This window comes from Scleropages formosus, chromosome 22 (genome assembly GCF_900964775.1).
Source record: "Scleropages formosus chromosome 22, fSclFor1.1, whole genome shotgun sequence".
Taxonomy (NCBI): domain Eukaryota; kingdom Metazoa; phylum Chordata; class Actinopteri; order Osteoglossiformes; family Osteoglossidae; genus Scleropages; species Scleropages formosus.
Genome location: NC_041827.1, coordinates 4355490 through 4366797, shown reverse-complemented (window position 1 = coordinate 4366797; position 11308 = coordinate 4355490). Strand labels below are relative to the sequence as shown.

The 11308-nt window shown below is 42.5% G+C and overlaps 1 protein-coding gene across 1 annotated transcript; it reads left to right on the top strand.

The window, feature by feature from the left end:
* The first annotated feature begins 4926 nt into the window (after window positions 1–4926).
* park7 (parkinson protein 7) lies at window positions 4927–11008 on the top strand. Its single transcript, XM_018725339.2, has 6 exons — window positions 4927–5101; window positions 5596–5697; window positions 6668–6727; window positions 6972–7041; window positions 9339–9425; window positions 10323–11008. Exons 1-6 carry the CDS (start codon window positions 5012–5014, stop codon window positions 10481–10483), a joined length of 570 nt encoding a protein of 189 aa, XP_018580855.1. The 5' UTR covers window positions 4927–5011; the 3' UTR covers window positions 10484–11008.
* The last annotated feature ends 300 nt before the right edge of the window (window positions 11009–11308 follow it).

Here is an 11308-nt window from a genome sequence, read left to right as displayed (position 1 = left end):
GTTCTCCTCAACGTAATGTCTAATATAATGTAGTGTAAGGTCATGTAAATGGAATGTAAAGTACTGCTCCATATTCAGTGGGGACCTGTGCGAGCTCTGCTTTACAACCTGCCGACATCCCTCCCTTGTTTCTCACCAGGTCCGAGTAGCGGCTCCAGAGCGGTTCTCGAGGTTCTATCTGCCCCAACCGTGACGCTCCTCCATCAGGCCCATGGGAGCCGCAGGAGAGGTACAGGAGGGAAGGCGGCAGGTAGGGGCCAGTTGGGCTCCCCCATGGGGTAATTTACCTGGGTGTTGCCCAGGGCTGGGAGTACAGGTGAAAAGCACCCCTGCGAGCGCACGGCAGCGCCCTGACTTTTGCCGAAACTCGAAAGTGCAACAGGAGGTGTAGAGAAGGGTTCATTTTAGGAAGGGTGTGGGGCGGGGCGTCAGCGGGACTGAGTAGACAGGGAAGACAGTGCAGCAGAGGTCATTAAGAATTTTGGTGTGTGTATTTGGAGGGGGTTTAACTCGAAATCACCCCAACTGGTTATGCTCCTGTTGAAACAAGGAGGGGGGTCGGGGGGGGCATTGGGGGGGGCTTCTCAATACAAAGCCTCAAAAAGTAATACTTTGGAGGGAGGCTTTGTTTACTGGCGCGCTGCTGGCGGAACGCACTTTTGCCGCATTATGACAACAATGGACAGTGTGAAAAGGGAGTCGGATGTTGAGGAAGACGCACTCGCCACGGTTGGTTTAAGTTTGCGGCGTCGCGCAGATGGCTCAGCGGGCGAATTTGCATCGTCAGTGTTTCGGCGCCTAATCCGTACTCTTACCAGGTTACCTGGTCTACAAGCCACTTTAATAAGCATTCCCTCTGTATGATCATATGCTCAGCATAAGCTCCTTATGTAAAGAATAAAAAATAAATAAAGAAATGCCTGTTTAGGGAAAAGAGCTGGTGTAGCCCTCCGCAGCGGGCCCGGTGATCCCAGCCGCATATTTTGGTAATGAGCGCAGCCATGTGGATTTGCTAGTAGTCACGTAACAAACAAACCGCCGCCGTCACCCCCCGCCTTTGTATAATCTGTTGTTTTCTCAGGCTGTTTTGATGGCACAAATATGAATATTTGTGTGTATTTGCATGGCACAGGCACCTGCTTCTTCGCCCTCAGAAGGTCCTTCTGGGAAAGTCATCTCCCTCCGGCTCTTTTGTGACCTTCTTGGCGCCGCATTTTGGGCGCGTCGACCTCTATATGCCCCCCGACGACACTTTTGGCTTAGTGTCCAACGGCAAAATTATTTAAAGCACATCAAGCGTCACATTTCTTTGAAACTTCATACGGATTTCGGTGAGATGTAGTGTTTTCAATGATTTTTAAATTTTCCTTTAATTTTCCTTAATGACAGCTTTGCATTTGAACATTTATCAAATCGTTCTCCGAGATCTTTATTTGCAACCCAAAGGTGTCATGTCATGTTTGCCAATGAAAAATGTGCAGAGAAATATTACAGCACCATCTTCGGTCCTCCTTGAACCTCTTTCCCTTGCGTTTCACTGCATAAAAAAATTAAACAGAGCACCAGGAGCACGTCGAAGGCCTCCTATTTCAAAAGCGGGAAATCGGTCTCATTACATCAGTAATTTAAGTTGTACTGTTTTTGCATTTTTTTTTTTTGTTTGATTTAGAACAGGTGAAAAATGTGAAAGCTGTACCTTAAGTGTGAAGCTCATTTGACGTCTGGCTCGGTGCTCTTTGTATAACTGTATATCATGGAAAAATACAGATTTCTCAAGTTTGGCCTGCTCACATTTCAATACTGCTCATTTCTCCAGGATTCTAGCTGATGGACCTTCACAGCTTCCTGTTGAATCTAAGCAATGCACTGATTTCAACACTGATCTCCGACAAGTGACTTTTACTACCTATTTGCATCTGACTAATAAAGGCTGCATAAAGTATTACTGAACATAACAAGGGTGTGTACGCATTAAAATATGGGAACAATGCCAATACTTGGGGTGTAACAAGGTGCTGTCAGGTGCTGGGAGTAAAAAATACACTAATATTAGGGGTAGCGGTAAAACTAGGTTTAACTGAACATGGCTGGAAACAATCACTCATTACAACTACAGTTTCTATGTTCTGACTTCATTCATAATTTATCCATTAATGTATTTTGAGCACCAGTTTTCCAGCGATGTTAGAAGTGGCCGAGAGCACGCTCAGAGAGGTGTGCTGGGACATGTACGTCGAAGGTCTAAAAGTCCGGAAATCAGTGCAACCAGCTGAGTGAAGAGAATAAGACATTTTTATAGTATTGTGTATTAGCAGCCAGGAAGAGCTTATCAAACATCTTACTATTTTATTGTGTTTTATTAACACCAGAACAGATGTGAGTCACAGCAACATACAGACAGAATAGCGAGAAAATGCAAATGCATACAAGGACATAATTGAATACACAGTCAAAAGGTTATATATTTAGCTGGGATGGTTGTGTGGCTCTGTCTGTGAAGTTCCTAAAGGGCAACAGGATACTCCAGAATTCATCAGAATTATCTTACAGCTCAAAATGCTAACTTTTCTAGTGGAGGAGATACACCTCTGTGGAGGGAATTTCTGAGGAACAATACCACAGCAGTAAAACACAGTTATTCGCCAGGTGTGTAAGAACAATCAACCTACATTGCATATCTTCATTTAAAGAAAAACTGAATTTTAGTTGTAGTTTAACAGTTATATAGAAGGTGACTCTGCTCCACTAAGCTTGTAAGTACTGGAAGGTGATGAAGTGGTGGTTTCTCCCAATGAATTTCAGTCTTTGTTCCTTGAGGAGCAAAGACGAAAACGGTTTAGTAGATGCACGGTCGACCATCTGTTGAAAGACACATTCGAGGTCACATTCCCATGTTTCCCTCGCAGGTACCAATGCTTATTACAGCAGTATGTAAGGAAGGGATGGCTCTCCTCCAGTGTAAAGCCGAATGTCCACTCAGAAAATAAACTGCAGTCTTAAAAATGCCTCATCTTTTTACGTGGCTGCAGTTCAACATCACAGTTGTAAGTATTTATAGAAATCAGTACTGTGGAGCAATGTTATTTCTTAGATGCTCAACACTTACCATCATTTCATCTAGATACAATATATCCTGCGCTCCTTTACACATCCTTTGCCACTGCTCACTTTGTCTAAGTGTCAAGAGGAGATCTTGGTTAAGAGCAATAAGAGACCACGATTATACTCCACTTGAGATCCCCAGATACTCCCACTAAAATCTCTCCAGGCTACACAAGTGTTGAAAATCAGAGTATTTTCAAGCAGAGGTGGAATCTTGTAGAATGTAAGAATTTACATTGTCATTAAATTTACATTTATTCAGTTAGCAGACACTTTCTCCAAAGCGACGTACATCTCGTAAAAAATACAATGTGTATTTTAGGAGGAGAAGACACTTAGATGCAGACGTGTGATTCTAACGTGCAGTCAGTTTGTTTCCACCATATGAACCAATATTCATCACATGAGTAGCTGCAAAAAAGGTTTATTTGAATATCGACGATTCCCGATCACCTCCCTAGTAATTAAAAAACAACATTTTTTGGAGATACATATAAGCAATTGCATTACATTACAGAAGTAGCTGCGTAAAGGTTGATCCAGAATAAAAGGTATAGGTGGAAACAGGTACCATGGAAAGCATTCCATGGCAGCCCATAAAGAATGCAGCTTTACCTGAAAGCAACTAATCATTTTCTGAGTTTTGACAGCCAAAAAAATATGATGTCATACTTAGTGAGGCCTATCTCGTTCCATTGGGAAAGCAGGAACATTTAATTCTGGGCCTTTCATTGCTGCAAACAAATAGAAATGGCAGAAATCAAGGTATGTAATTTTTAAAAACTCTGGAAAAAATAACTGTGGAAATATCAGAATACGTAAAGGAAAGTTTGAGTGTAGTTAAATTAGCAGGAGAGTTCGGCTGGACTGATAGGGATTGAGAGACATTAAATTTTCAACCTGAAAGTGTGGTATAACAGAATCATAAAAGAATCAATCAGCTGTGATTTTTCCGTGACCGAAACTCTTATATATTCCACTGAGTAACAATTTACAACAGAGTGTATTAAAACCATTTACGAAATATATATTATTCTATTTTAATTTACTAAAATTTTCATTTTACTGGACTGTTTTATCAGAAATAATAAAAGGTTGACTTTTCTGTAAGCTTTCTTTTTGTGTTAATCTTTCTTCCTTCAAATATAATAAGTATATTTTTTACAAAGGTAGTTAAAAATCAGATTCAGGTATACATTTATCAACCACTCCTCGGCCACAGTTGTTCATAATACTACTACCACCAGTAATAATAATAATAATAATAATAATAATAATAATAAATTTCTATAGTTTCGTAGTAAAGCATGGTAATTTGAACAGGAAATCAATTGTCCTGGACTATTTTTCAAATGGTCAACATTATGACTGTGGCTATACTGACACCTGCCGGTGGACAGTGTCATAACAATATATAAAATGTACTAAATATAACAAAACTAAATGTTATTAATGTTAGTAAATATTACAAAAGTTATAACTGAATTAATATATTCTTAGAAATGTTCATATCTTTACTGTTTCAATTTTAATTCCCACTGATTCTTTTGGTGAATTAAAATCTTCGATTCGTTTGTTTTCAACCTAGTGCTTGAACACAGATTCGAGTGAATTTCGTTTTTCCAATTTAATCAATTTATTGAGAAGTCGTTTTCATGATTCATTTGCAATTTAGTGCTCTGAATCCTGAAATCTATTCAGTAAAATTCCATTTTAGGCTGAGAAAGGAGGCTATCAGCTGGAAGGCGAGTTTCACCGTCGGAATCAGGGAGAAAAACGTTTTGTTCAGGCGTCTGCACTGTTTGTCCCTCTGTACGATCGGTAGCTGCGTGAGGCACGCACTGTGCGCGAGTTCTATTAAAAGCCGTTCGGAGGCGTGCGGGATTCGCTTATTGCTACTCCAGTGACGATGGCTGCCAAGCGCGCGCTTGTCATTGTGGCGAAGGGTGCGGAGGAAATGGAGACTGTTATTCCCGTGGACGTGATGCGCAGAGCTGGGGTGTGTGTGTGTCGTGCACCTGGCATTAAACTAGCTAAAAAAAGCCTTCGTCGAGTCGCAGGTTTTGAGGCTCGACGTCGACTGTGTTTGGCGTAGGCCTAGTACTACTAGTTGTGAAGTACCAGAGTTAAACGACGTGACTGACTTTCCAGCATCAGTGTTGGTACAGTAAAACGATTGGTATTTTTCGTGGCGTGGTACCCTTACGTTCGCCATTGTGGTAGTAAGTTTTTGGAATTGAAAGCGGTGTATGTGTGGTGCTGGTGGTGGGGAGTCAGTGTGGCCTGACGACGTGTAACTCGACTCGAGCTCGCTGCTGTCTGAGTTTAGAGAGTTACGCTCAGTCAGGTCGGCTCTTTCTTGGGTCTCACACGGCGCCCCTTCCTGACCCTTTTTTTAGGGGGGGAAAACCCTTAACTTGGTTGTGTCGAAGCTGCCTTGGCTTGGTGTCAATGTCATTCTCAGTGTGCGCTGCTCTCGTCTCGCTCTCCCAGATCGCCGTGACCGTGGCGGGACTGAGCGGGAAGGAGCCCGTGCACTGCAGCCGTGACGTGCGCATCTGTCCGGACACGAGCCTGGAGGAGGCGCGCGCGCAGGTCTCTGCTTTCACTTCAGTTCTCAGCCTCAGCCCATTGCAGCACGTTGCTTGTCTCAATTTTTTTTTTTAAAATATAATATGGCTACACGTGTATACTTTTCCATTGTAAGTTGCTTTGGAGGATCAACTAAATGAATAAATGTAGTTGTTAGGTTGTGCACTTTCATTTTGGTTCATGAGAGTACAAGTATGAACAAACCCCAAGAGTCACTGGTTCATTGAGCACTGAAGCTGTTCCAGGTGGCTGTTTCTTCCTCATAAAGCACATTGTTGTTAATTGAAGTATTTAGTCACCTATGTATTGGTTTGCTTTTGCTCCTGTTGCTTGTCCTTTGGTTAAACCCACTACTTAAAATGGGCTGCAGGTGATGTTGACAGGTTGTGAGTTCAAATCCCACCTCCTGCAGTAATACCCCTGAGCAAGATATGTACCCTGAATTGTTCCTGTATGGAGAATGTTAGCAAGCTGTATAAATGGGTAAATCACTTTAAGTAGCTTAACATTGCAGAGAAGCATTAGCTGTAGATGTCAGGTAGATATTTACATTTATTCATTTAGCAGTCACTCCTCCAAAGGGACATTCATCTTGGAGAACAGAACAAGTGCATTACATCAACAGGAGGAGTGATCTGGAGGCAGATATGTGATCCTACAGTTAATTTGTCACAAACCACCATATGAACCAGTGTACATGACACAAGTAGCTGCATAAAGGGTTGTTCATTATTCTGCAATTTCTAATAAAAATAGGTGATAGAGATTTTGAAAATCTTTTTTTTTTTTTTTTTTTTTTCTCTCCCTTCTCTCTCTGCAAAACAATTTCTGCAACTGCTCTGAGATTATCCTCAGGAAAGATTGCTGCATAACAGTAAATGGGGAGGGGGGGGGTGTCTATGCCTTTTGATTACATATTCAGTGCATTCCATCTTATTGCCCTGACTCATAGTGTGATGTGTGCCCTTCACAGGGTCCATATGATGTTGTGCTCTTACCAGGGGGGGCCTTGGGGGCCCAAAATCTCTGTGAGGTAAGACTCTTTGCCACTGGGAAAATTGGCATGTGTTGGACCTTATTTTTCCATATAGTACATATGCATTCACGCATGGATCTGATATGTCACTTTATGAATGATTAACCTGAGTTGCTTCAGTCCTGAAATTTTTGATGTTGGGTCTTCAGCCCCTTCTTGAATTGTAGTTGTTAAGCGCACAGAATGATGGCGATCTTTACTGGTTGATGTGTAGGTCTTGAACATACTGTGTGTCTTGCAGTCGTCCGCTGTGAAGGAGCTGCTGAAAGAACAGGAGGCCAGAAAGGGCCTCATTGCTGCCATCTGTGCAGGTACCATTTTTCCTGCTCTGTCACACTGGGTCCAGCATGGGAGTTTTAGTCTCTGTGCCCTCATTAACACACTGGGGAAGAGCTTCTCTTGAGTCTACACACTCAGTGGCCTGATTTCCATCATCTAAAATGTTTACATATGGATTGAATTTTTTGGTAAGCTCTTAATTCACTCCGCAGCTCATACAGAAATGCCCTGTTCTACAGAAAGTCACTCGTTTCAGTTGCACACAGGAATTCGGTGATACTTTATATTCCATATTGACAGTTTGAGCTGCAGTACTTTGTTCTCGCGAGAGGGTTGCACAGTCCAGTAAACAAATTGTTTAATGGAATGAAACTTGGGTCAGTTTAAATGCTTGCATTATTGCAGTGGTGACACCTAAAATATAAAAATACTGTCTCTTACTGAATTTTATGTTATCCTAACACTAGGAGATGAAAGTTGTTGAAATTGTTGAAAATCTGTTATAGGTCCATTTATATGTTTGTTACGAATGAGCAAAACCACTAAATCAAATCTTTCACACATCTTTGAAACCTCTCATGAAAAATGAATCCTCAGTTGACACAACTTGAAGAAATAATACAAACAATACTGTATTTTGATGTTAGGCAGAAGTGGCTTTCTGCTCTGTTTGACTTTTACTACAGCAGCCTAGGTAAAGTCAATAGTTGTCTAATAAGCTACCACTCTACTACTGGTACTGTGCTAAACCAGCATAGTAACTACAATAAGTGGAAAGAAGGGTTTTATTTAATTCCATGTAATAATTTGTCCTTGTTTGAAAGTCTGTACTTTTGACATTGTGGATACTTCATTAGCTAGTATGAAAGAGTGGTAGAGGAACATGTGCCTGTTATTGGTGACCTTCCCGAGTGATGCTACGAAAATGGAAAGACTGATACGGGCTGATGTATCAGGTGGCCTCCAGTACAGCTTCCCTATTTCACTTGTTCCTGTGTTTCTGAATGCTGTCTGCTATTGATTTCAGAAAAGTTGTATGTGACCTTGATTATGACTTGCATCATCTGAAAAGAGGAGGATTGTGTTTTGGTTGCCAAGAATAGTGTGCTCCTTATCAGAAAATGAATGTCTTTGGATCTCAGACTTTGTCATTTTCTGCTTACGATCCTGAACACAGGGGGTCTGGGGTGCTGTATTCCTGCAGGCTTCTGAGCAAAGAGCTGCTGAGAAGGCGTAAAACGATCAATTTGGTCTGAGAATTCAAGTGCGCCGCCTTCTCTCGACTGACCCTGCCTGTGCTAGCTTGTTCTTCCTGCATGCTTGGTGCCTGTGACAATTAGGGTTTTAAAGAGGAAATGAACAGACCTTGTGCTCAGCGAGGGTGCTGCGATGATGGGGAAATGACGACAGAGGAGAGCAATAGCCCCATGTGTGGGTGCTGTCCTAGAAAGAGCCCAGCATTCCCATAGGACTTTCTGAGAGGGGAGGGCAGTGACTTGGCTTCTTATTCCATAGCGCGCTGTGCACGCGAGTGAACCGTGTTTACCTAAGAGGAGCTCTGTGGTAAACGTGGGAACGGTGGAATCAGTGTCGCATTGCAGGGTCGAGGAGCAGAGCAAAATAATCTGTAGGCCTGCAGCACCAGCCGACATTTGTTCCAGAACAGAAACTTTCTTTTCTAAATGTAACCGTAGAAGCAACTCTGTGTGTGGCCTTATTTTCTGTAGACTTCAAGAAATAAATATCAAAATAGGGAGCCGTTAAGCTGTGTCCTAGGTTCTGCACCTTTTTCAGCATTACCTCTTTGGGTCACTTTGTCTTGGTCTCACATTGAGTGTCGAGTGTTTCTCCCTTTCACTGTTGATTACAGTGGATCCCCCCCCAGCTGCTGCTTTCTGTGATCCCTTCTTAAGCCAGCACTGTCCTGTCCACCCTTTACCACTACACTAGTGTGAGAGCACTTGGCATCTGTAATGGAGTGGTGTCTCAGTGTGGTTTTCACACACTCAAAGGCAGGATCGCTTGGATTAATGAAACAAGAATACATTATTTGTTTGGTCTCCTCCCCTTTAATGAATTGCTACAGGTTATGGAAGTGCCATCCTATCATAATTAATGCTCATTTTTTACTTTCATGTTTTCTTCAGGCAGGTCTACATTAGTTCATATATTGGTTGTCAATAATGCAGTCACTGAAGCTTACAGGAGCAACTTGAGTTTATCTGCTTATTTTCTTTTTTTTTTGGGGGGGGGGGGGGGGGTGTTTGTACCTGTCACATAAAATAGCTTTTTTTTTTTTTTTTTTTTTTTTCTCTCCCCCACATTCCAGGCCCTACTGCTCTCCTTGCCCATGGCATTGCCTTTGGCACCACAGTTACCACCTATCCTTCAATGAAAGAGAAAATGATGACTGGAGGTAAGATCCCCCCCAATGGACTTAAATGGTCGATACTTCTCATCCTAAGAGGCTGACCTACTGTTCTTTCCCAAGACACACCTATTCTGGTTGTAAGGCATTTTGTGGTATTGCAAGGACCAAATTTGGATTTTGCACATCTCTAGACAGCTGTAAATACAGTATATTGTCATTTAATGGACACTTTCCCAATGCAACTTAAAAAAAAAACTCAAATGTAACTATTTAGCTGAAACATTTATGTAAGGTGACTTACAATTCTAGGTACACTGCACTAAACTCCAATTGTTCACCTGTCTAAACACCATTTAACACGAGGCAATTGGCCAGCGTTGTCTGAATTGGCATGAACTGTGTATGAAGAATGTGTCTTTAAAATCTTTTTTTCTGGGGACTTTAAGGAGCTACATTGCTTGGGCAGTGTACAGAGACTGGCATTAGTCCACAAGCCAATAACTCTTCATGCTACGATTCCTGTACAGTCTAATGGGTACATTTGTAACCTCCAGCATCTTGCACACACTCATTTTTCTGATGGAGCCGCTGGCCTTTCGCTAAACGAAATCATTGTGTGGATGAGCTTGCCCCTGGAGACTCAGCCGCATGTGACGCCAGCTCCCTTCACGAGTCAGCATGTGCAGTCATGCAGGAAATGCGGCACACAGCACATTGGCAAATGGTGACCCGTAGCAACCAAGCTGCAGCGGTTTCCCCATTTTGTCCTGAAAATGAATGGCTGCTGCCATCCAGCAGAGGGCACTCTGGACACTTGCCTGCTTTGAATGCCCTCTTGGGGATTAAAAGGACACCGTGTCCTGTGTCAAGAAGAGAATGTGCAGAAATGTGCACATAGTTTGAGACCTGTCGTAAAATGTCTGCTGCTGTCCTGATCAACAGATCACTACAAGTACTCGGAGGCTCGCGTGCAGAAAGACGGCAACGTGATCACCAGCCGCGGGCCCGGGACCTGCTTCGAGTTTGCCCTCGCAGTGGTGGAAGAAGTGATGGGAGCTGAGGTGGCTGCACAGGTCAAAGCCCCGTTGCTCCTGAAGGACTGAGCGAAGGCCACGTAGATCCCCATTCAACATCTTTGTGCTCAGCACCCTCTTGGGGGGGAAAAGCGCAGCGAAGCAATGGGAGCAAACCACAAACGGGGGGGGGGGGGGTTCACCGCTGGTGCTGAGAGTTTCATGTGATATGTTGTGGTAGTAGCACTTCTCATGTCTCCATTCCTCACGCTACTTAACATCTTTCCTGGCAATTAAATTAAGTTCTTCAATATATGATTCTAAATATTATTTGCATAAGAAATTTGATAAACTATACATTTGATCCTTGGTGGGCAAAGGCTAAATGTAATTAAAGGAGACCTTACTGGGTAAGTGCAAATTAAAAATTGGAAATGGCCTAAAAGCGTTCTCTGTTTTTCTTCCTGAAATGGATCGAAGTAAATGTAGCAGTGCGGTGTTCTTTTGACAAGTAGAGGAATCGCGTGTGGTTCCTTTATAACTCAGCTTTTGTGTATCTTTTGACAAATCTGTAGAAATTGCTGATCCTCATGGCTGAATAAAGCAGAAAATGCATTTGTTTTGTATGCATTATTTTAGTAGTAGTTGGATTTTTAGCTGTACTGGTTATTGTGGGGGAAAAACATTTTTAGGGTGGCGTGGGGTGGCACGTCAACAGTGGCCTGTTGCCTCACAGCTCGTGTGGTGTTTGGGCTTAGATTTCAGTCCAGCTTGGTCTGTAGTATATATTCTATGTTTATAGGTGGAGCTAGTAGCATAATGGTTAGAGCTTCTGCTTTTAGACCCAAAGGTTGCAGGTTTGAATTCCACCTCTACCTGTAGTACCCTTGAACAGGGTACTTACCCAATATTACT

Bases quoted from the DNA above. Each gene is read 5' to 3' on its own strand.
- park7 (XM_018725339.2), top strand. From the start codon at position 5,012: ATGGCTGCCAAGCGCGCGCTTGTCATTGTGGCGAAGGGTGCGGAGGAA. The intron at 5,102-5,595 runs GTGTGTGTGTGT...TCGCTCTCCCAG, and splicing joins ACGTGATGCGCAGAGCTGGG to ATCGCCGTGACCGTGGCGGG. The intron at 9,426-10,322 runs GTAAGATCCCCC...CCTGATCAACAG, and splicing joins AGAGAAAATGATGACTGGAG to ATCACTACAAGTACTCGGAG.